Source organism: Phycodurus eques, chromosome 11 (genome assembly GCF_024500275.1).
Source record: "Phycodurus eques isolate BA_2022a chromosome 11, UOR_Pequ_1.1, whole genome shotgun sequence".
Lineage (NCBI taxonomy): Eukaryota > Metazoa > Chordata > Actinopteri > Syngnathiformes > Syngnathidae > Phycodurus > Phycodurus eques.
In genome coordinates, this window is record NC_084535.1 from 13,862,593 (window position 1) to 13,889,172 (window position 26,580).

At 40.7% G+C, this 26,580-nt stretch overlaps 1 protein-coding gene across 1 annotated transcript; it reads right to left on the bottom strand.

Moving 5' to 3' along the window:
- Positions 1 to 11,147: 11,147 nt before the first annotated feature.
- On the bottom strand, positions 11,148 to 25,855 carry zmp:0000000760 (collagen alpha-1(IX) chain). Its single transcript, XM_061690845.1, has 26 exons — positions 25,804 to 25,855; positions 24,316 to 24,439; positions 22,965 to 23,358; positions 22,795 to 22,872; positions 22,616 to 22,711; positions 22,493 to 22,546; positions 18,685 to 18,738; positions 18,544 to 18,597; positions 18,397 to 18,450; positions 18,242 to 18,295; positions 17,890 to 17,943; positions 17,750 to 17,803; positions 17,074 to 17,127; positions 16,935 to 16,979; positions 16,790 to 16,843; positions 16,503 to 16,556; positions 16,365 to 16,418; positions 16,175 to 16,246; positions 16,062 to 16,097; positions 15,146 to 15,190; positions 15,018 to 15,050; positions 14,774 to 14,920; positions 14,233 to 14,409; positions 12,094 to 12,184; positions 11,728 to 11,805; positions 11,148 to 11,502 (listed from the first exon to the last, which is right to left on the bottom strand). Exons 1-26 carry the CDS (start codon positions 25,853 to 25,855, stop codon positions 11,285 to 11,287), a joined length of 2,280 nt encoding a protein of 759 aa, XP_061546829.1. The 3' UTR covers positions 11,148 to 11,284.
- Positions 25,856 to 26,580: the final 725 nt, after the last annotated feature.

The following is a 26,580-nucleotide window of genomic DNA, read 5'->3' on the forward strand; positions in this document are numbered from 1 at the left end:
ACCCAAAATCAGCTCAGATAGGCTCCAGCTTGGCCACAACCCTAATTGAGGAGATGCATTGTAGAAAACGGGCGTCAGCCTCACAGTTCTGAGGACCCGGGTTCAATCCCCGGCCCCGCCTGTGTGGTGTTTGCATGTTCTCCCCGTGCCTGCGTGGGTTTTCTCCGGGTACTCCGGTTTCCTCCCATATTCCAAAAAACAGGCGTGGTAGGTTAATTGACGTCTCTAAATTGCCCATAGGTGTGAATGTGAGTGTGAATGGTTGTTTGTTTGTATGTGCCTTGCGATTGGCTGGCAACCAGTTCAGGGTGTACCCCGCCTGATAGCTGGGATAGGCTCCGGCACGCCCGCGACTCTAGTGAGGAGAAGCAGCTCAGAAAATGGATGGATGGATGGATGGAATTCATCGATGCATCTTCTACACCACTTATCCTCACCAGGGTCGTGGGTGTGCTGGCTCTCAGGTGACTTTGGATAAAAGGCTGAGTACACCATGAACTGGTTGCCAGGCAATCGCAGGGCACATATAAACAAACCACCAAAAACCTTTGTTTTTTTGTTTTTTTTTACTCAGAAGCAACTTGTAACTGTGTTTTTAAAGGTGCTACAAAGTTTTTATTATCATTAATAAGCCTCAAGTTCACACAATGTCGTCTTAAGTTAACATGCATGTTAATGGCATGTTGGCGGAAGTTGCAGTGCTTTGAGAAAATCAGTGAGGCACCAGTTTGCCAGGAAGGCAGTGTGAAAATAGCTAACTCATTTCCAATGTAATATTTAGGCCCTGCAGAGGGAGTTGATTTCTGATGCTTTCCCCTCGAACCATCTTTTTTTAAAATCTATTAAATTAATACATCTGTTATGGTTTTACTCTGACCATCCCAAAGGCTTTCCCCTCAACACTTATGCAACTGTTTCCCAATGCAAATTCTGCTGAAAGGATTTTTTTTTTGCGGTGCACGCCTACTCGCTCTGCTTCAGCCTATTAATGTCAACTGAATCTTTTTTTTTTTTTTTTCAAAATTTGACTGGAAATCAGATTAGAACACATCTCAGCTCCAAACATACAGTAGTTTTAGGTGCAAAACAATTATGTTATCTTTAATAAATGTTTTAAATAAATTTAAAAAATACTGTACTGATTTAAAACTTCTAAACCTTGCCTTTGTCCAAGGTAAATTCTGCAGTCAAGATTGAATGGATTTAATGAATGGATTTAGCTACATATACGTGGCAAAATGTTTGGTTAAGTAACCCACGAGTTGGCATACTGATCCAAAGTATTCTGTATCGCTTGTTGCTTGTGCTGTGGCGTATCAGGGGGTTCGGCACCCCATACTCCTGAAGCACCCCCCACAGGACTCCCCGAGGGACACGGTCGAACGCCTTCTCCAAGTCCACAAAACACATGTAGACTGGTTGGGGGAACTCCCATGCACCCTCGAGGACCCCCTCTCGGGTTCTGATCGGGGGGGCCGTTCCTCCCAATCACGCCCTTCCAGGTCTCACTGTCATTGCCCACGTGAGCATTCTCCCAGTAGAACGATGGAGTCCCCAGCGGGAGCGCTCTCCAGCACCCCTTCCAAGGACTCCAAAAAGGGTGGGTACTCTGAACTGGTGTTTGGTGCATAGGCACAAACAACAGTCAGGACCCGTTCCCCCACCCGTAGGCGGAGGTAGGCTACCCTCTTGTCCACCGGGGTGAACCCCAAGGTACAGGCGCCGAGTCGGGGGGCAATAAGTATACCCACACCTGCTCAGCGCCTCTCACCGTGGGCAACTCCAGAGTGGAAGAGAGTCAAACCCCTCTCGAGAGGACTGGTACCAGAGCCCAAGCTGTGCGTGGAGGCTAGTCCGACTATATCGAGTCGGAACTTCTCGACCTCACATACCAGCTCAGGCTCCTTCCCTGCCAGAGAGGGGACATTCCCCGTACCTAGAGCCAGCTTCTGTAGCCGGGGATCGGCTCGCCAAGGTCCCTGCCTTCGGCCAACGCCCAGCTCACACTGCACCCGACCCCTTTGGCCCTTCCCACAGGTGGTGAGCCACGGGAAGGGGACCCACGTTACCCTTTCGGGCTGTGCCCGGCCACCAGGCGCTTGCCTTCGAGCCCCACCTCCAGGCCTAGCTCCAGAGGGGGGCCCACCTGGACATGTAGCGAAATCAATGTGATGAGGGGTAGGTGCAGGGTATTAATGATAATGACCACCATTTCTAATAGAAATTATCCACAATGTCAGGAAAGTTGCAACTTTGAATCAGGAAGCAACGGCGGATGCAAAGGCGCTGAAGCAGGAGAGCGGCGCGGTGAGGACAGGGAAGCCGGGGACAAGGAAGGGAGCGGTAACTGATGTGATGGAACTGGCCCAGTGTGACTGTGTCTTTACATAGAGACAAGCACAAGCACTAGTCTAAAATTCGCCTTACATTCAGTACATGTTGAGGCATTTTAGAGGAAGCTCACCAGATTTAAAAATGTTTTGCTGTGAGACAGAAGTAATAATAAAAAGTACCTTTGGCAAATATAATATGCTTTTTGTCCGTTCTTATGATTTGCTCTATCAATGTTTTCTCAATCACTGGCTTAAACTCCACTTATTTTACAAAATTATAAAATACAATTTAAATCCCATGTTTCAAGGACAATAAACGTTAAAGCCAGACCTGCGATCATTCTGTGTTTTTGGTATTTCTCATCCCACATTTTGACATCATAATTATATGATTATGGCATTTAGCTACTGAGCGGAGCCTCTCAGAACTGCAGGAAATGACTACAGAACTCACTTTCTGCATGAACCCAATTGAGTACTTGTCAGAAAAACATAGTGGTTCATGCAACTGGACATTAATCAATCTATTATTTTTAATGCAATGCAATGTTAAAGAAAGCGCAATACCAGTAAAAATATTGGCTTTGCCATTAAACAGTCAGCCTGCTCTAATTATGCATGACTCCATTTTAGCTTCACTGTGCATGCTGCTAACAATATTGGACATAATATAGTTTTATCATGACGTCCATCCTCATGAAATTAGAGCTGTAATGTAATATGTAAGCTGACGAATGAGTTGCATGTGAGCCGACAGCAGACATTTGATCATCGAAGTCATTTCTGAGGTCGCCGTATTAGATGATGCTGGTTTCAAACACGTGGAACACAGAAAAAACTGACATGCTTAAAGGAAGCAGTTGCAAATGAGGACCAGATATTCTGCCATGTACTGTAAGAGGCAGAGCTTCTGGGACAGATCCCATTTGCATATAAATGGCAATATTGTCAATCTTTTTTTTCAGATTATGACACATCAAGATCAACCAAACAGTAACTGAGATTTCACCCTTAGCCTTTATCGTTCATCCATTTCTGTTGAACCAAAGGAAGGGTTCCGGTATTAATGTGATTCAAATTTTCCACAATGTTAACTCGGCACTGAAGCGACACAGTTGAACAATGCTTCAACTGGTTGTGAAAGCCATTTTATTCAGAATTTTTCCCAGCAGAGATTTGGAGGAGACTGCTGGAAAACCCCCTCATTGGCAAGGTGAAGCCTGGACGACTTCTTCCCTCCAATGCCTTTCCCCAAATGCAGTGTTTCTACATCTCTCCTCAAACCACATGGAAATCGTCTACACTGTCAGACAATCAAATTCCCGACCCTCCACCGGTTCCAAACACATGTACTTCATAATGAGCGAGGGCAGCTTACAGCAAGGAATAAGAATCGAGTGAACTCATGCTGCGTTACATTGCATTAAAATGCATGTGTAACACAGTTAAACCAACAGATGTCTATATTTGGATTGATGCGGGGCAATTTCACAGCCATGGGCTTTGTTCAGAAAATTATATCAAAATCCCAACTTGTTTTCCACTCAAAAGTTAAAGAAATTCCAGCAATGACTGCAGCATCTAATTAACCACTACTTTGAAAAGTATATTGTAAATCTTTTGTTTTTAAATCCAATTGATCCAGAATTACTTTTGGTAGCAATAACAGTTTGTCACATTTCAAATGATATTACAGTGGAACCTCTAAACTTGAACACAATCCAGATTGACTTCCAAGTTATTATATTTAAAGAAAAGTTTAATTCATTTGCTCAGACTCAAACTGTCACCACAATTTACTCACTGTAAGCTTACGCTTTAAGTAACATTTTATCATTCTTAAAATTAACTGTCATACACGTGTAAAAAGAAGTATAATGTATAACTGTATAATTCATCAAAAATAAAAGGACAACTATATGTGTGATCTCTCCCAGAGTCAGCTGGGAAAGGCTTCAGCTCACCCCATTGGAGACCTAAATGAGGGAAAGCGCTGCACAAAATGAATGGATGGGTGATGGATGAATTGTGGGGCTGTGGGATAAAATGGGATTTTCATTCATTCATTCATTTTCTAACCCTTATCGTATTGTACACAATCAGTTATGTGCCCAATGAGCTGAAATTCGTCTGACCCACAAGATTGTTTGAACTTCAGGTTTTGTTTGATTTCTGAGGCCTTTTTTTAAAACAAAAACATTTTGAACTCCAAATTGTACCTCTTTGCCACATTGGAAATGTCACTTTAAATCATAGCACTGACTGTTGTGTGAGACATGTACAGTATATAATTACAATAATATAACATTAAAATATTATGTCCATAAGAGTTCTGCAATTGGCTGGCGACCAGTTCAGGGTGTACCCCGCCTCTCGCCCGAAGATAGCTGGGATAGGCTCCAGCACGCCCGCGACCCGCGACCCGCGTGAGGATAAGCGGTACAGAATATGGATGGATGGATGTCCATAAGAGTTGGTATCTGTATTTTGAGTAGGTGAGGTCATACAGCCCTTATGTGATGTAAATTTGGCAAAAGGAAGCTGTTCTATTCCAAAATCAACAACTTCTGTTGCTGATCTGCAGCCAAGATCATGGAGATTTACCGCTGCCAAATTCTTCAAGCAACTAAGGAAGGCCAAGAAATGTTAGTAGTTCTCCTTCGAAATCTACTCAACATCCAAAAGTCTTGTCAGCATTAGCTCAGAGGGATCCTAATGCTTTCCAACCAGAACGTCCAAATTTTATATTTATTTATATTTACTGCTCCAAGTCCGATAGATTATTGCCCTGCATTACATGGTCTGCTTTTCAATATATATATATATATATATATATATATATATAAAAATATATATATATATATATATAGACCTGAGATAGCCAGGACATTTTGCTAGATGATTCCATGCATTTTTGACAGACAAACAAACACTTAACACGATAATTGCACTTAATGACTTCAATATGCCAAAATTGCAACACTTTGATTCAAAGCTGACATTGTGTTGGCCCTTGACAAAACTAACCACAATACAATCAAAATCACTGAAACCGTTTTCATTTGTAAGTGTAAACAACCTACAATGATACATTTGACACATGCATATAAGAACTCTGCAAACACAGGTGTTATTGCAGATAGATCTTACCTGTCAGCGTTCCAAGACCTTTTGGGATTCCTGTTAATCCTCCTCATTAAGAGAGATCAGTGATCATTACTGTTCCCAGTCCAGAATTGATAGAAAGTGAATAAAGAAAAGCACGTTTTGTCTGGTGAATGAAAGAAGGCCCTCCCTCAGTCGCCTATGCTTCTGTTCTTCTTCTTTCTCCTCTCCACCCCCCTCACGCCACACTCACACTGGCATATTGCCAGCCTCAATTAATATGGGTGGAAAGAGAAGCCGATAAGGAGAGCATGAAATTGTACAACAGACAGCCCATCTCTGACGGTCCAGAAGGAAAATAAGAGTAATGAGAGCAGTCTCCTTCCAAGTGTTGTGGGTTTGGAATGGTGGATTGCTGAGGGCATAAGCAGAGAACATGGACATTTCTAGAAGCAAGGCAAGAACGGGATCAACCCACAAATTGGAGTCTTTTCATTAAGTTGCACATGCATTGCTCAGCATAAATGACAATTTATCCATATTTATCAGCAAACTTTTGCTGTGATAGGACTTTTTTTCACATAAAAGTATTGTCAGGATCAGGATTCAATCCTTAGACACTGATTGGTACTGATTACAGTACTTAAAAAGTATAAGATGTAAGTGGGTACGGAAAGTATTCAGACCCCCTTCAAATTTTCACTCTTTGTTATATTGCAGCCGTTTGCTAAAATCTTTTAAGTTAATTTTGTTCCTTGTTTATGTATACACAGCACCCCATATTGACAGAAAAAAAGGAATTGTTGACATTTTTGCAGTTTTATTAAAAAAGAAAAACTGAAATATTACACAGCCATAAGTATTCAGACCCTTTGCTCAGTATTTAGTATAAGCCCCCTTTTGAGCTAATACAGCCATGAGTCTTTTGGGGAATGATGCAACAAGTTTTTCACACCTGGATTTGGGGATCCTCTGCCATTCCTCCTTGCAGATCCTCTCCAGTTCTGTCAGGTTGGCTGGTGAACGTTGGTGGACAGCCATTTCCAGGTCTATCCGGAGATGCTCAATTGGTTTTAAGTCAGGGCTTTGGCTTGGCCATTCAAAAACAGTCAAAGAGTTGTTCTGAAGCCACTCCTTCGTTATTTTAGCTGTGTGCTTAGGGTCATTGTCTTGTTGGAAGGCGACCCTTCGGCCCAGTCTGAGGTTCTGAGCACTCTGGAGAAGGTTTTCGTCCAGGATATCCCTATACTTGACAGCATTCATCTTTCCGTCGATTGCAACCAGTCATCCTGTCCCTGCAGCTGAAAAACACCCCCGCAGCATGATGCTGCCACCACCATGCTTCATTGTTGGGACTGTATTGGACAAGTGATGAGCAGTGCCTGGTTTTCGCCACACATACCGCTGAGAATTAAGGCCAAAAAGTTCTATCTTGGTCTCAGCAGACCAGATAATCTTATTTCTCACCATCTTGGAGTCCTTCAGGTGTTTTTTTTGTTTTTTTAGCAAACTCCATGAGGGGCTTTCATGTGTCTTGCACTGAGGAGGGGCTTCCGTCGGGCCACTCTGCCACAAAGCCCCGGCTGGTGGAGGGCTGCAGTGATGGTTGACTTTCTCGAACTTTCTCCCATCTCCCGACTGCATCTCTGGAGCTCAGCCACAGTGATCTTTGGGTTCTTCTTTAACTCTCTCACCAAGGCTCTTCTCCCTCGAGTGCTAAGTTTGGCCGGACGGCCAGCTCTAGGAAGGGTTCTGGTCGTCCCAAACGTCTTCCATTTAAGGATTATGGAGGCCACTGTTCTCGTAGGAACCTTAAGTCCAGCAATTATTTTTTTTTTGTAACCTTGGCCAGATCTGTGCCTTGCCACAATTCTGCCTCTGAGCTCTTCAGGCAGTTCCTTTGATCTCATGATTCTCATTTGCTCTGACATGCACTGTGAGCTGTAACTTAAATGATTTTAGCCAATGGCTGCAATATAACAAATAGTGAAAAATTTAAGGAGGTCTAAATACTTTCCGTACCCACTGTATATGGGTGTAGTCATTCGTGCTGATTGCACTGACATGATGGACACTATTGCAAAACATTATTGTCATGATGGGTATAGAGTAGGGTATATGAATTGCGATGCACCCCTTAAATCTCATTTCAATCTGTAAAATAAATTTTCTTGCAAGTATAATTGATGTGAAAGACAGCCTGGCTTTGTTACTTTGGCTGGATTTACAAGTGACACAATTCAGATTTCTTGTGGCGGCGCATTGATATGAGTCATGGAAGTATAAAGAGGAAAAAACGGTATCCAACAACTGTATCAGATATCTGCCAATGCGACAGCACCGTAAACGGAGAGATGAGCTCTACTCTGTCAATGTGAGCTTGATGTCATGACAATGAACCAATCAAGGACATATATAGTGTGTGGAAAGTTAAATATGGTCTCAATATGGTACATGGGAAAATGTCTTCCAGTGGCGTAATGCTGAGGTCAGCTCAATTTTAACATATTGGGCGAAAAGCGAGTCCAAGTCAGCTAAGTGGTGTATAATATTTGTATTGTTTATTTATTATTGTTGACTTCCATGTCGTTGCTGCCCACAGTTGACACTTGTGTCGTTGTATACATGCATTCTGGGCGTGCTTGTATGGAGGTTGTTTCAGGTGTTCGGTGTTCATATCAAGTCCCACACTATTGTGAGTTTAAACAAAGTACAGGTGTCATGAGGGAGGCTCAGTGCATGTCCCGAGGTCCAATGTTACTACAAAACTAATATGAAAATATGCCGTACATCAGCAAGCCAACAAATGTAAGTACTTACAGTGTGGTCTGCCGCTGCAGCTTCTTCGGAATCGGCGAGATCTACAAGCTCCAGGGTTGCCTCTTGTGTGAAAAAAGGTGAGCAAAGTATTGCAACTTTTTTCTGCCAAATCATATTGCATCACAATTGAAAATAATCCTACTGTACTGCATTAGGAGAGGCTTTGCACATATCTTAAATGTTTATCGTATCGTCAGCAACGTGTCGACATCTGTATCACATGCCGTAGTTCTAAATGATAGAGATTACATTCCCTACTCTAGTTTGTTTTTAGAACATAGAGAATTTCTGACACTTAAACACATTTTATAACTTGTGATATAAATAGACAAAGTGATAAATAGCTCCTGCTTCCTGTATGACTGACTAAAATTCAACAGTACTGTACAGACAGTTTTAACTTTGTTTGTACTCTTTGGTATGACTTTCAGTGGCTTGCTTCAAGTCTCTAAAATCAACTGTATGTTGCCTATACTGGTGTGTTAGCGAGGCTATGTACAAAAATCCTACCTGCCAGGTGCAGGTGACATCAAACCTTGTTCTGTGCCAAGATGAAGTTCTGGTGGTTTCCCACTGTGGCCTGGTTGACCCTGAGCCTCAGCAGTCTCCGTAGGATTGCGCAGGCAAATGCTGAGTGGGGGCGTGGAGCGTGGGAGTGACCGATCTGCTGATGAAATATGCAGACATTCTGATGCCGTGCAATCATTTCTGTTTAAAGACTGCAGGCTTCTGGTTTGCTCCCTAAAGCAACACCATTCAAGGGTATTACGTGAGCTCTTGGTTCAAGGGGCTACTACTGTGTTTAGAGTGGGACGGACAGACAGACAGACAGACAGACAGACACGACAGACAGACAGACAGAGAAATCACTGCCATCTCTACTGACCTCTTGGTAAAAAACACACCGCTACAGCAAAGTGGACACTGTGGAGTACAATAAAGTAGCATCCAGAGCTAAGTTAGAGCAACAATTTAGTAATTTCCATCTTGTACCCTCAAATGTCACAATGTTGCGGTGATGATGAATCTGTTCAACCAATGAGTGACGGGCTAGGGTTTGCGTCACCTATACGGTATTAGTTCTAGGAGGTACGACTAAAAATAGAACTTAATATCTGATTTTGCCAGTGGAAAATAGAGGTCAACGAGTACGGTAGTAGTGCTGCATCATTTGGTTCCTGGCAGTAGAAAAGGGGCATTTGAGAAATAAACTGTTATGTTTAATGCCAAAACCTCTTTCTGTGATCCACGCTGTGTGCAATACTGAGCACTGAAAGATGACTGAGAATTTGATTAAACAAAACGGAACAACATGAGGTGGAGGATGACGGCTGAAGTCAACGGGATGCCGAGGAAACAAACGACAGCCAGGAGAAAAATCCTGAGTCATTCAAAAGTATTGGTGGGGTCCCCCTTGGATATGTTCCTCCATTAGCTGTGGGAAAGCAATTAATTTCTCATACAGAAATAATGTGCCGTAAGGTGGTTGAAGCAGTTTTTAACAATTCCAAAGCAGCCAAACACTGGTGTCAAGGATTACTCCATTGCAAAGCTCTCAGATAAACATTGGGACTTGTACCCAAAAGGAACATGTGGGCTGTGTTCCAATCAAGCATCAGTTTTTTGGGCTAAAAAGTCAGTATAGGCACACACTCAGGCCAGGAATTTAAACAGTCTCATGGTTGAAGTCTCATCCATTTGTAACATTCTCCACATGGGGAACTGTTTCTGGTAATGTCATTACAGTCATCACTGCTGCAGCTTCTAAAGATGATATATATTATTTCATGTATTGTTGACAGCTAAATTCATGCCGTCATTAGTCAAGTCAAACGAAACGTTGTGAAGTCAAACAACACGTGGTAACAACTCCCAAATTTGCAGGGGTGAGATTTCTGACGTGTTAACTAACTAAGGCAACCGCAGAGAGAGAGAAAAAAGTCAGAAGTTTATGGTAACACTGGCCAGGTTGGGGAAAATGAATAATTATTTAATAAATCCATACATTTATTTACAAGTCCAACAAAACTTAATGATTTCAAATACAGTTTGTCCATTTTTAATGTTATATGTACTTTGTCTTCATTTCTTATCACTTTTTTAAATTTTATTTTAGCATACTAACTGACTGACTTTGTCTACACTTAAGGCATTAATAAAATTGTAATACTACTAATTATACTTGTAATACACACTAACAATGATTATTTCATCCAACATGAATTATATTTTTAGCCTGCTTCTGACAAAATTGTTCTGGCAATGTTTTCACTGTGATGTTGGAGGGTGCTGTAACAGTTTACAGCTGCCGCACAGGTGGTCTCACTGCATGCTTACTTTACAGAATTAAACACTATTGTATTAACTACGGTATTTTATGCGTCGCGGGCGAGTTTTAATGCAGCACAATTTTTCCGTACAGCTGCTTTAAGAATTATTGAATCTTAAGAACAAGCTTAAAGAATGTATTAGCTAAGACTAAATACGACAAAACTATTTGAAGGTGTTTTGTTAAAGATGACAGTGGTTAAAAATAAATGTAAATTATATTCAAATTATATATGATGTCCAAAGTAATGGTAAAATAAACTAACATAAAACATCGAACAACCATACTGTATAATACTGCTGCAAAAATACTAGTTGCTCGTGAATTTGAACCTGGATTAGGTCTTCATGTGATAAACACAGTAAGTATCAGTCTGGCTGTAAAAGTAAATACATTTTTTTAATTTTTATTATAAAGAAAAGATGTTTCAAGAAAAGTCAGATTGTGAAATCTTTTAAATAAAATCAAATAAAGGTTGCATTTTTATACATCATCATTATCAATATCAATATCATTCCATATTAGTGTTTTTTGGGTGTTAATCTGTTCATATGGTCCAAAAAAAAAAGAGCCTCAGTTACAAAGAATATTTACATTAAAAATTCTATTTATATGACTGAAAACATATGAACATAAAAATGAATCCAAGACTTTTTGGTCCTTTCAATAGTCAACTGTCCACCTGGGCTCTTTTCCATTACTGGCGGTTTCTCAACCTTCGCGGGGGTGCAGCCTGAGGAGCAACCTGAGGTGCTGGACTTGTTGAAGTGAGCAGAGCACACCCAGAGGTGAGGCAGACACCCGGGGGTCCTCTGAGACCTGCATGGCCTCTGATTCCAGGCAGGCCCGTTTGTCCCCGCTCACCGAGCTTCCCTGGTTGTCCGTTAAAGACCCGCCCGGGACGTCCGCGCTGACCTGTGATTGACCCCAAAAATAGTTTCATCAGATCCATGATACTCTTTACTTTCTGAGATTTTTAATTATTATTTTTATATCGTATTTTGGTGTGTGTGTGTATATATATATATATATATATATATATATATATATATATATATATATATATATATATATACACACACACACACACCAAAATACGATATAAAAATACACAACATTTCAAGTGAGTAAGATTGTTACCCATGTTTCCCTGCTCTCCAGTGTAGCCAAGTAGGCCATGACCCTTGGCTCCTTTATCACCTTGCTCTCCTCTCTCACCTGCACACACACAATCACACGCTCACATTTGTCAGAGCAAAACAGACTCACCAGAAGAATGGCGTGATCCGGAAATACTCTGTTGATTAACAAGCATGTGTTACTGAGATCACTGTTAAATAAAACACCTTGTAAATATTCTTCAGTTTCATTGGCCTAGCTGTAAGAGGGTGTACCACTAGCTAAAGCCAGAGACGTTTGTATTACTATATGTTGTGACTTAATGATTCTATCCAACGCCATGAGTGTAATCTGTCTGCTTTTTTTTGTTTTGTTCCTTTCTCACACCTGGCCCTCCTTGCTGACCCGCATCTCCAGCTTCACCATAAAATCCTGGCAGGCCAACTTCTCCAGTATCGCCGTTTCTTCCAGGATCACCCTGACAACATCATAAAAGGAAAAATATAACATTCATCTTTAGTATGCTGGTTCTGTCTCACCTTTGAATTATTTAGTTCTTCCATTCACTCTGAAAGGTTCCTCTCACATAAAAAGCTAAACTTGGCTGCTTTACATATTCATATTGTACTGAGAAATACTGTACTTTGCACAGTCACTTGTCTCATTCTGGTACTTAGCAACCTAGCTTTGCACAATGTAAAGTATGTTTTTTGTAAACTTTTAAGACCTCAAAAATAGTAAAATACGAATAGAAATACATGTAGGGCCATACTGAAAATTATGTTGCTACAAGATATATCTGTTGATATATCTATTATGATAATGACGCTAGAATTCTGCAAGAAAATCTTTCTAATTTTACAAAAATAAAGTATTAACATTACTACAAAAAGTCATAATATTGCTCCATAAAGTTGTAATCGTTTTAGACTGACGGATTGTTTAGAATGTTTTTTTTTTTTTTTTTTTTAAGAAATCAAAATAATCAAAGACTTTTTTTATGAGAATAAAGTTGCAATTGGGCTGACAATTGATTAAAAATCAGATAAATAACACTTTTGAATTTTGAGTCATCGTGATTAATCACAGACTCCAAATATACCACACATACCACACCAAATTTTGCTTTGAGATGAACTTGTGCTTCGATGAAAAGAGAGTTGTTGGATATATTGTAGAAGTTATCATTTATTTGCTTAGCTTGCATTAGTATTATGGACAATTTTTAGAAAGAAAGATGTCTCGCCTTCAAGAAGATGACTCAGCAGGAATCATCTGAGAGAAGGACGTGGCCGGGACGTGGCAGGTGTTGGTGCCATGTTTTCACCTTGAAACCCTCCCCTTAGTGTGTTGTGTCTTGTAAACTTAGAAACCTCCCTATTTTCAAATAAATGCAGGAGCGACGGGAGAGATTGTTTAGAGCGTGTTGAGAGGCTGTAACCTGAACAATCTCCAATGGGCCCTCCTCATGAGTAAAATGACCAGCGTCTTCATTCCTTTTGTGTTTATTCATTATAATGTTTGGTAAGATAAATCCAACAAGAGTTCAGCGCTGCACTATATGCAAATTACCTGTGCTTTATCGAAAGTCACAGCAAAATTTGCCGCCGAGCAAACCAATCGGAGTCTCCTCATTCATCTTTGCTCTGGCGTAAGCATTTGACCTGATCACTGACCTTATAGGAACCTGCACCACCTTTCAGATATCCATCCGAGGTTAAGGTAAAGGAGAGTGTGCGGTCAAAATAAATTGTGTGATTAATCTCTTAATACATGATTAATCCAATAATGTTTTGTTATTAATCATGTGCATTACCACTGTAATTTTGACAGCCCTAGTGGTAATGTTACAGGCAAAAAAAGATAATTACCGGTAAGACATTGTCAAGTCAGGTACTTTGAGTTTGACAAACAATGAAATTGTCAATGTTTTGGCACATCACCACCATTCCCCATTGAATGTAATTGTGTCAATGTTTGTTTCTGTCCCTGATGGAAAAAAAAACTACACACACTGAAATAATCTCTTTTGTGAGTTGTGTTTAATCTGTTGGAAGCAGACCGTTATGTTTACATTTTTGTGGGAATTTTGATATTTACTCATTCAAATAATGACTATTTATAAGACTACACCTTTTTCCCTTTAATAATGCAACTTAATTTTTGCACTTTTACAGTTTTTCTTTTCTTTTCAGTATGCCCCTAATGTGCCATCTAAATACGTATAAAGAATCATCGTGATAGAAGACGTGGTGGGACTGTGCTGCATAACAATATGGAAAGGATTTGATGGCAGTTGAAACTCTAAAAAACATTCAACGCATACCGGGAGTCCACTGTGCGACTCCATGTTTGTCCTCATGTCGATGTGGAAATTCAGTATGTTTTCGTTGTTATTTTTCCTGGCAACCACTGCAGCAGACTTACTCCAGGCATTTGCAATGTGCAGGACAGCAGTGGACAACGTATGGAGAATAGCCCTGGTTATGTGTTTAGGCTAAAGAAGTGAAAACTGTTATAACTCACAGGAGGTCCAGCTGGGCCTTTCTGTCCAGGTGGACCAGGGGCACCCATGGGAACATCCCCGTAGAGAGGACATACTGCGGCACACGTCCTCTTGATTGAGTTGGCAAAGGTGGACATCTGCTCCAGCACCACTTTCTTACAGACCTCGATCACATGTTGAGCCGCCAGCGTCGGACCCTGTGGAGAAAATCATTAGTACATCCGTCAATGGAAATTGCCCAACTGTGGAACATGGAGGATGAATATTCCAGCAGAGAGCATGCTGAAGTGATGGCAGCATTTCAGAGGGAACCCCAGTGAGAAATGAGACCAATGAGATTTCCCAAGACTCATTATGGATTTATGGACACGTGGACTGATGAGACCTGAGAGTCTTGACTAATGAGAAATATTTTACAAATTGCTCTTGACCCCAATAGTTTTAACATTCTAACCACTTCAACAAGTGATGATGTCGGTTAGCCGACCATAGTGAGCAGATCTTGCTAATTAAAAAACAAAAATGATAATAATAAAATTCAGGGGGGCGTATGTTACTTACTGGGGGACCTGGGGACCCCTGAAAGCCATCTGGTCCTCCTTCACCTTGCACACCTTTGATTCCTATGGGACCCGAGCGTCCAGTCGTGCCCGCGGGGCCGCGCTTGCCCCGTCCTCCTTGAGGACCCGACTGACCTCTGTCTCCAACCTGCAGAGCAGATTGACATCAACAGCAGCGATGAGATCTATCGCGGGAATCCAGATGAAAACATTACCGCAAATGACAGGGAACTCAATTAACTCACCCTTCCTTTTGGGCCTTTGACACCTTTTTCCGCCTTTAAAAGACCAAAAAAAAGAAAGCATGCTTTGAGAACAAACTTCAATGGTGATGGAGTGGAGTGAAGAAAAAAAATAAAGATTGAATATTTACTTGTGCTCCTTTGACTCCTTGAATTCCCGGGATTCCTGTGTCACCCTGTACAAGGAAGTGCAGAATTGTTTTATTCTATGTAAAAAAAAAAAAAATATATATATATATATATATATATATACTTTAAGATAATTTTAATTTTGCGCTTGTGAGAGTGTATTTTCTATGTTTTACTGTGTAATATTTTGTGATGTCATTGTTGATTGTTGCTGCTGTCTTTAATGGTTGCTGTCCATGCAATTCTTTTAGTCCACCAGTTGTGGAACCTTCATTCAAACTGAACTCCCCAACATTCACCAGCCACTACTTTAGGTATACTTGTACAATATACTGGAAGAGATACAATACAAGGGCACTATCAAAATGTAAATGAAGTTTAACACCTATTCCCCACTTCTGCCCTGTTTGACAAGTATTTTATACTCCACCACCAGATGCTTGCTGGTAAAATCACAGACATAAACACGTCAATTCTGGATCTTTTGTTACGGCTGTGATGTGCCAGGATCTCTGAATTAAACAGGCTAATCCATCCATCCGTTCATTGTACTGCTTATCCTCACTCGGGTTGCTGGTGTGCTGCCACCTATCCCAGCTTACTTTGGGTGAGAGGCGAGGTACATCCTGAATTGGTTGCCAGCAAGTTGCAGGGCACATATAAACAGACAACCATTTACACTCACATTCACACCTATGGAAAATTTAGAGTCTTCAATAACTTAACATGCATGTTTTTGGAAAATGGGTGGATACCGGAGTACAGGAGAAAACCCACACAGGTGTACCGAATATTGTGGCCACTTAGTCTAGATCCTCCCTCGTCCCTCTTTTCACATGAAACACCTGCTTTGTTTATTTCAACATTCAAAATTCAGCCGTCTTTCACGTTATATTCATGCTATATTATTGACAATACCTTGCTTCCTTGTTTTCCGGCCACTCCCACATGTCCCTGTGAAGACAATAACGTGGTTTAATGACGTTTACTAAACAAGGATTTAGAGTTACAAGTTAGAGTTTTAAACTTACATTAGGTCCTGGTGGTCCAATAAATCCTGGTCTTCCTGGTTTCCCTGCAGAGCCTTTGTAACCTCTTAGACCCTCGAGAATAAAACATTTATTAAAACTAAGGGATTGGTTAATTCTGTGTCAGTTGCATTTATAATTCCCTTGAAAGTGGTAAACGATCCAACAATTTTGTTCAGTACATACAACTTACAGTTCGACCTTGGGGGCCCATTTCTCCTGGTACTCCCAGGCTGCCTCTCTCCCCCTGTGAAAGACACACAGAACAAATGAACCAACCAAACTTAATGCAGTTTTTTGATAATCCTCAACAAGAGCAGTTATACTATACCTTTGAGCCAATTTGTCCAAGTTTTCCATGGTGACCTTGTGGTCCTTGATAGGCCTGGGAGAAGAATCACAGTAATATCAATTCGGCATCCTGTGATAATGTATCTAAAAACTGCAAACTTTAGTTTGATTCCATCATAATAAAAACACCCCTTTTAAAAATAACACCAGCCTCTTAGATTTAGAAACATAATTATTTGGCCACAGTGTGGAATCGTTTCTTTAAAATAATTAAGTATCAGAATTTCTTATGATATTGAAAATTTGTTGAGAAGAAGTATACAGTACCTCTATTCCAGGATCTCCATCTCTACCTGGTATTCCAGGATCTCCAACAATTCCCTGAGGAAATGTTGCTATGATTTATTATTATAAAGTACCGGTAGATGATTTTTTTTTTAAGAGTAAATGATGTTTGTGAGAATGTTGTCACCTTTTGTCCGATGGTGCCATCTTTACCATGAGGTCCAGTGACTCCCTAAGTTAGACAATAAATGCACTGTAACTGTATTCAGTCTTCAAAATGACATTTACGGTTTAAATATTTGACAATTATTGTGCGGTATACATACGGGCTTCCCCTTTTGTCCAGCAGCCCCACTCTCTCCTGGATCTCCTACAATACCCTGTCAAAAATTGTACACCAAAGAAAGTTAAGCTACATTTGCCATTTTACTCTATTTTGGGGGCTTGTATTCTACTTAGCAGACTGATGATACATTACAAATAGGTCATTATAGTGTTAGAGTATTGCGAAAGCGCCAGCACGCCCACGACCCTAGTGAGGATAAGCGCTTTGGAAAATGGATGGATATTCAGGTTAGTGGGTGAATAAGTGCAAATTTGAAGGGCTAATGGACCTTTTTGTTGCATTTGGAGCACGCAGGATAGCCGTTCTAATGCTAAGCTAACCGACTTAGCCTCTTCGAATAGGCCGATATCACAGCAGCCTCTTTCCTGGCTCATATGGTATCATCAGGAAGGTGAGTAAACCTTTATCTCAAACTTTGGGAATAACTGCAAAACATTTTACACTTCAAAGTCGGACGCAAATTAGCAGTAGGTTGGAACTGCATTTGAGGCATTAGCGACTCAGTGTGTCTTATGTGTTCAAGTGCTCAGTGTTTATGGAGACGGCACATAAGTCAAAAATGCAGCTCCATTCCAGACATTTACTACATGATAAATGATGAATAGGATCTCAAATGAAGAGGTTTCAAAATGTTTTTTTCAGGATGTGGAACCCACCGGCTCTCCCCGCGACCCAAGGTTCCCATCTGGACCGGTGCGCCCTTTCTCGCCCTACAAATGTATCAAAACAATCATAACAAAAAAAATCAATTTACATAAAAAAAAAATAGTGATAAATAAAAGAATGAGATTTATACCTTTACTCCTTGGTACCCGTCAATCCCTTCATATCCTCTTTCGCCTTTCATACCCTTCAGGGAGAAGAAAATACATCTGATACACAATGGTAGGGGGTCCTAAACTTAGGGTTGGGACCTCACCTGAAATTGCCAATTTTGGGGGAGTTTGATAGTTGTTATTTGCCTACAAAATATTGCCGCTTTTGGATTCATATTTCTGGGAGCAATGTGTTCTTTATCATTAGTTTATTGTACAGTATGGGTGTATTGTAAGTATCAGGGGAGGAATCACATTAGTAATTTGGGTCCTGAACTGAAGGTTGCCCTATTTTACATAATGACTTGCAAATAAACTGGCAGATGAACTCACAACTTCTCCCTGCCTCCCAGTCTGTCCGATGTCTCCAGAGGGTCCACGAACAGCCTTTAATGACAATCAAATTGTCTTCATAAGCATTACAAGTCAGTGAAAATTCGGCAATGTCAGTCAGATTGTTTAAGTCAGTTTTGATTGTTTAAATTCACCTTGAAGCCTGCTGCCCCTTTTAATCCCTTTAGCCCTTTAGGACCTCGCTCTCCCTATAAAGAGAACATTTTAGGTTTTATTGTGACATTGTATTATTATCAGTATTGTAATAATGGGAAAGTTAGTGTCAAATATAACTGCTTTACCACAGGGCCCCTGAGTCCTCTCATTCCTTTCTCGCCTTTGCTTCCCATCTCACCCTGAGGATGATGCATGTGAATTATCATTAGCAACCTGAAGAGTCAAACGGAAGTGTAACCTGATAGGAGTGTGAAGACAGAATTTACCTTTGGGCCTGGCTCACCCAGGTTGCCATAGTCTCCTGTGTTTCCCCTGATGCCCTACGAAACAAGTTGCCAGTAAATAATAAACAAATGTATTAAACACAACTGGAAGAAGTACAAAGATGGAAGACTTCAGAATGCACAACTTTTGCCTGATACAGTTGAATGATGGACTCATTCGGATTACAGTAATCTGAATCAGGCTACATTTTTCGTCTTGCTGATTTGGTTATTTTATGTATTCACATACTTGTGTTAATATTTCTTGCACTTGAATGTACTGATAGAACCCTCACTTCAAATTTAACTCGTATTGCTTCCTTGGTAATGGAAAAATCTATTTAAATATCAATTTATACTTCTCATGAAAATAAAAACAACATTACATTTGTTCCTAAAATAAAAATGTATCAACAGTTTCCACTGACAGTACCTCTAATAACTTTAATAAATGGAATGAGATACCTGGGATTCTTTTTGATTGTTGGGGAAAATGTGTTATATATGTATCTGTACTCAAAATCAAAAGTCAGAAAAAGTCAAAATAATAATTTATGTGCAGTTCTGTGCAAAAGTATTAATCCATTACTAGCTGTCTTTGTTTAATGACTTCTCATATTTTGGCATGAAAAAAAGAAAAAGAAAAACGAGATTTAAAATCAAACTATGTGATAAAAATAACAGCATAGAGCAATAGGAGGTCACAAGAAATACTTGAAATTTCAGCCTTTCATTGTTGTTTTGGTTGTATGCTAATAAACAAACTGCAAAGTAATTAAAGCTGGTTGTTGTAGCATTACTAAAATCACAGATCTGTTGATGTATGATTTTTCACAGTATTGCACACGCTCCCCTTTAGCCTACTGGTCGTACAACCCCTTACTACTGGTATAGTAAGTTATCTCGGGCATTTGTAGCTTGCACAAGACACGACCTGACGCTGGTCAAGTAATATAACGCTTTTTGGGAAATACATTTTTGTTACCTTTGAACCATGTTGAGCAAGCTACTGTATGTCAATGCTAAGATAAATAGACATATGATGATCTTAACCAGCTTCCCCTTAGTAAGGGTGGGTAAACCTTTGCCTAAAACTACATTGAAGTCACTGTCATATTAGTCACATAGTGGAAAACGTACACTAGAATATTCCACTGCACTTTTTATATACACACACCAATCATAAATGCAACTAAATGGACCGCTGTTGTTTAGACAGATGCTAACCACCTCAGACGCAAAAGGTAGTGTTGCTCTGGATCAACAAACAAGGCCAGAACGGCTACATTTTGTCTGTTTATTTGAACATCTCATCATTTTATCAACGGCTAACCTCATAGATGGCCGACAGTATGCCGAAAGGCAAGACCGTGAACTTTACTGCATTTCTACAGCGGCGAAGCTCAAGCTAACTAAAAAAAAATAATAATAAAGTTAAACAAAAAACAAACAAAAAAACGACCACCCATAATAGTTCAGAAATGTTTGCCAGGAAAGCGCCTCCTCAAGATGCAAGCAGGGGAAGAAATAAACATGTTGGGCCTCTGTGATTCAAGGCATTACAAAAAACAGATGTTTACTCTCAAATGACCTCCAGCTGAAGACTCAGGATGAGAGAATGTGGCATGAATGGCTCTCGACTCTTGTTCTGTGTAGGCGGCATACTGTAAGTTTGTCCAGGCATTGTGGGGGGATTTCCTTAAATGCATACTCAACAACTTCAATCACACATGCATTAAGGTCCCTCCAAATACCTCAGTTATCGTCATCAAGGTTGGCTCAAATACAACTGGACTTGTTTGTTCTTGTCTCGTGGAACCCTCTCCAAATTTAACTCTTCTTTATTTAAAAAAAATAAATAAAAAAATTCGGAGGTCTGCTCCTGTTTTACAGTGACTGCTCAGCATCAACGAGTCCAGAATTGAAATGTGTGCAGTTCTCCATGAGCAAAAGTCAGTGCAATGTGCCAAACTTCACACTCCACTAAAGCAGACATGGTGTCATTACGGACTCTAGGGGGTCTTGGCCAACTGCCTTCCATGTCTCTGTTTGGTGTGTTCCCAAGGGAATTTAGCTGGGACTTGAGCCAGAACCTAAGGACAATTGAGTGGCCTATTTTCAAGCATAGTCATGAATAAACTGATAATAACACACTTAAGAACAATATGATTATGCAGAAGTCTACTCAACAAACATGGTCAACATACCGTGAACGTGCTACACGTCAGGCAATCAAATTATTATTCATCCATCCATCCATTTTCTTTACCGCTTATCCTCACTAGGGCCGCTGGAACCTATCCCAGCTATCTTTTGCGGAACCGGTCGCCAGCCAAACGCAGGGCACGTAGAGACAAACAACCAACCGCACTCATATTCACATCCTACGGGCAATTTAGAGTCTCTAATCAACCTACCACGCATGTTTTTGGGATGTGGGAGGAAACCGGAGTGCCCGGAGAAAACCCACCCAGGCATGGGGAGAACATGCAAACTCCACACAGGTGGGGCTGGGATTTGAACCCCGGTCCCCAGAACTGTGAGGCAGGCGCTCTAACCAGTCGATCACTGTACCGCCAGATTTTCTTCCAAATAATAATTTATTTTTTTTCAGTTGTCCTGTCTAATCAGTTGTCCACCATGCCGGCATTATTATTCATATCAACCCAAAACATTTTAAATAAACGCAGGATAGAAATCAACAGCTGGATCGTCGGTATTGGGCGGTCGTGGTGTAGAGAGATAGGAGTCAAAAGGCAAAGTTCTCAGTTCACAAGGGTAATTGGTTCATTATCAAACGGACAAGATCGCAGCTACAAGTAAGGATACAAGTAGAAATGAGTTTCCTCCGCAAGGTGTCTGGGCTAACCCTTAGAGAGGAGCATAGCAATCCGGGTGGAACTCTGAGTAGGGTCCACATCAAGAGGAGCCAATTGAGGTGGATTGGGCATGCCTCCCGGAAGCCTTCCTGGTGAAGTGTGCTGGCCATGTTCAACCAGAAGGAGTTATCGAGGTAGGACCAGGGGCGACATAAAGGAGGAGAAAAGTGTTGACGATTCTAAGGGCCCATGACTGATAGAGGCTGTTGAAGAAATATAGACTTGACAACTTGCGGCATTGAAGTGGTGGGGCCCAAAGGGATTTTTTTTTTTTTTTTTTATTGCCCCCCCCAATCCCTGCCAACGCCCTTGTATAAAACATGCTGCCCTGAGAGCACCTCAATTTCAACCTGATGTAACTAGAGAAAATAGCTGGAAACAGGGAAGTCTGGGCATCCATACTTTAAGCTACTGTGACTCGTACTCAGATAAGTGGAAGAAATTGAATGGGTAGATGAATGGCAGAATATAGCGTTTTTGAGGCAAAAACACCTTGGCGTGTCCACAGTGTTCTTGCATAGTAATGAAGACAATAAAGTTCTGAATTTTTCATAATTTCCGCCTAATTACTTGAGTACACTACATTTAATTCAGTTCCCTCCAAAAGCACAACCCTCAGAAATCCGGTTATCACCTGCCAGTTTGTTATGTAGACCTGAGAAAGACGAAGAAAACATCACATCTGAGCAGGTCTGGTTTTATCTTTATTTCCACCTAAATCTACTACAGGCCAGACATGAGTGTTTTATCTATGGGAGGAGCACCAGCGTTTACTATCCCAAAGTGCTTCTGGTTCCAGGTCTGTTTCCGTCCTACTGTGCTATTTTCCACAATTTCACTGTCAACTCACGGCTGATTTTTATTGTGACATACAGCCACAAGTCAGTTTAACTCTTTATTATGCAGAAAATAGTAGTTTTGTGTTCATTTACCCAGTTTCCTTGTCTCCCTCGATCACCGTCTTTTCCGTGAAGACCTCTGTGGCCCTACACAAGAAATAATAAAAGGTCAACATGCTTCAACTCACTGGTGTCATGTTTCATGTATCAATTCACCTGTGGCCCCGGACGTCCCTGGATGCCCGGCTGTCCGTGCATGCATTTGCAAGACGCTCTTCCGGCTGTCAGACCGATCTCTGCATAGCCTCCACACTGCGGCAGCGAGGGAACGCCGTTTCAGATGAGACAGATGAACAAGGACAATAGCAAGAGCTGCAGAAGAGGAGTGGACTCACAACATTGGAGAGCTCGCAGCAGCCTTCGGAATAGGCTTTCTCTGGGTCACATGACACGTCCATCTGCTGCAGGTCCACCTGGAATAATTTTGATTATGTGTACTTTCATATTGAAGCCAAAGATCCAGATATCATATTTTTAATAAAGGGCATTCATGCTGCAAACATACTGAGACAGAGCGGTCCCTCGCGGCTCGCTTGACAATGGAGGTGTACCCGTTGCGGATGATTGGCATTGGATCGTCAATGGACTCCACACTGACCTCCTCACAGTCTACCAGCAGTTTAACCATGCTGCCCTTAACACTCAGCGCCAACTTGTGCCACTCGCCATCAAACAGCTTCCCCACGCCGTGGAAGGTCCTCAGCATCTGGCTACCACTGGGGCTGATGTAGAAGAAGTCCAGCGAGAGGGTATTGCCGTGGAAACGCAGGCCCACTTGTTCCTGACCATCTGGGGCGCTGACCTGCCACAGGTTCCACGATTTCTTAACCATGTCCTTGGTCAACTTAAAGGTTGCAATGACGGAATAGTCAGAGGGAAGACCATCTGGATAAACGTCTCTGTGGTGGGAGGATCAACATAGTATAATGAACAGTGTCTCTTGCTTGCTCAAGCTTGTTAGCTGATGTTATACAACTTTGTTAAAACATGTATGTGTGAGGTTTTGTCTTTTTAGGAGCTTAAAACAGTCATCATTCTTTGTTTCTCTCATGTGGTCTGTAAAATGACACTGAAGTCATAAAAACAAAGCTCCTTAAGGCCCATAGAGTTAAGTGCCTGTAGTTACAACCTTGTTTACAATGATCTCTTAGCAATCCCGTATTCCTTTATGGTAAACATCTTATATGTAGCTCGTAAAGATTAAACCAAATGATAGTAAGTGTTTCCATCCGGCTTGGTATGCGTCTGTTTGTAGCTACAGTATATCTTTTGCATGTTTTTTTTTTAATTTTTTTTTTTACAAACTCTGAACAAATAATCTTGGGATATTGGAGGACATAAAGGATGGCATCGTTGTGTCCTGCAAAAAAATGGCAAAGGAAGGCTGCATTTGGAGAAGCCTTCGAATTGGGATAGCCTTCACATGATATTATGACATCATTGGGCTTCAAATGTAGCCTCCAAAGGAGGCAAGGCCTCAGCTGGGACACTGCGAAAGTACCTCCACCATATCCTAGGTCTGCACTATTGGCTCTCTGCCCTGGAAAACCTAACAAGGAAGGTGTCCAGGAAGTGCCCGTAGTAGATGCCCTAGTCACTTAAAAGTGTGTTCTCTGACTGGTAAGGTAAACCCATAGGGCTAATCATTCATTGGACTCTAAAGTAACAGTTTGCACCTGTCTACGTATGTATAGTATGTTCACAAGCTATCAAAGTCAATGGTAGGTACCACTCCACTGACAAGCTGTTTTACTCTTCGAGAGAATAATGTACAGACATAGCACACTTAATTCAGCATTTGTTTTGTTGCAGGTTTGCACACATTCATTAAGTTATAGCCCCATAAATAAGTGTACCTCATGGTCTTCTGCAGATGGATGGTGGGGTTGACGCGGTAAGCCACCGTCTCGGGTTCTGAGCCTTCCACTCGCTTCACTCCTCTCGATTCGGACACACGGAACTCCTCCAAGAGATCAAAACCTCACATCACACACACACACACACACAGACTTTATCAATCAAGCCCCAAGAGAAGATTTTCCTCAAGAAAGGTGGGCACGTGCATAGTAATATAATTTATTTATAAGAACGCATTTGCTCTGTATGAAAATCATAACATATACTACACCTTCCCTTTTGTAAGCACACATCTAATTAAGTTTCTGTCAATCACAGTTGGCTAAAGGAAGAAATTACATTGTGTTTTCGTTTTCCCTTGTCTGTTAAATATTGCAAAACACAATTTAACTGCTATTTGACCTCTTGACTGAGTAAAAAAAATGTTTTTCTGTCTACTATCAGGAGGGCAAACTGTGGTCAATAAAAAGATAAATACTGACATCTTTTGGGCTTATTTGGAAGGGCGGTGTTATATTTAGAAGACTGAACTGGACGTTAGTGTGTTGGTTAAATGTGCGATGTCCATCTCAGTGTGTAACGTAGTTCACAAATGAATGCTAGTATTTTTATTTATGCAGTGGTTAATATTTAGTAGTCAAAGAAAAAAAGCAGACAAACTTACTTTGTAATTTTTGGCCTTGTGTGCATCCTAAGATGACAAATAGTGATGCGAACACCAGCGTGGCTTTGTTGGCTGGCATTTTCAGATTTGCGAAAATTCACAGACTATAAGTGCCTGAAGAGCAACAATTGAAGAATTAAACAAGATGAATAGATTAGATATAAGTCAGGTTGTACACTCAAACTATAAAGCATGATACACATTCACTGGGCTACAATTTACATAGACAAAGACTGAATTAAAAATCATGTTTTTGCAATAATAAGGCCAGATTAGATTGGCACTGCCATAGAATGTTTATTATTGTGGTTGTAAAGCTACTCTGCGTCATTCTGAAATGTGTTTCAGATTTTGTTTACCTTAATTAGTGGCACAAGAGGGGTAAAATAATAGATACAGCTCCCAGAATGATTCAGTGCAGTTTCACACCGCTGCAAACTCCCACCACAATTATAAACATATTGTTACACACCTATTTGACAGTGTCAATTAGAACATAATTTTTTTGCTGTTATCTTTGTAAGGCTACAATAATTAACAAAGATCTTGTATTGGATCTCATTCAATTGTGCAGGTGTACCAAACACTTTAATACTGAATGCCATTGCTAGCATCATAAAAATAATAGAAATAGCAAGTAGGATAATGTAATAAGTTGTGTAATAACTCACATATTCCTCAAAGTGAAGATTTCTAGGACTCGTGCGGATGGAGCTATTCCAATTCAGGCTGTGTGATGATGTCCCGATCTAAAGTGCCATCTTGGGCCACACTTTGAGCTCAACAGGAGGACCATTCAAAGTGGCAGCTCTGGGGCTCAGACCAGCACGACCCCTGTGCTCCGCTCCACCTTTGGTACCAATGGGATCTGCCATCTCTCATAGGTCAGTTAGACGTCCAGTAAAAAGAAGCAAACAGACGCATGCACCCTTATGCAGCTTGACAACCATTTTGGAATCTTTATAATAAATCTGATGTGAGAAGTCAGTGCAACTCCTAAAGCTTACTTTTTGCCTCATTTACAGCTTACATTTTGTGTTTTTACTATTTTTAAAAACCCACATGGAACTTTTTTCCCTCAATGAAACACAATATATCTTTGCTTAAGAAGGGAGTTCACTGGGGCCAGTGTGTCAGCATCTGCACAGGCTTGCTGGGAGAAAGATGTAGTATGTCACAGCTAAACACAAGATGCTCTGCAAACATTCCACCTGACGTAGACCACAACTTTCAACCTTCATAGCTACCCAGCAGGTCGCACACTTAGTAATATGAACAAAAAAATTATACACAAAAAAATGCAAATATTTAAGCCATTGCAGTTTGTTTGGTAAAATACAATTGTCTTCTAGTGATTAGATTGAGGGTAAATCTTTAATTATAGTCCCATTCAATTCATTGATCTTCATTGTTCTGGATTGTTACATTGCTCTCTCTCTCTCTCTATCTCTCTATATATATATATATTATATTATTAAATGATCTTGGCAATCAATGTTTCCGTTGTGGTAAAAAGTACCCAAAACTTTTTGGCCTAAAACATTTAATTTTAACATGGAAATTATTGATATTATTACTATTGACTTAAAATTTTATCTAA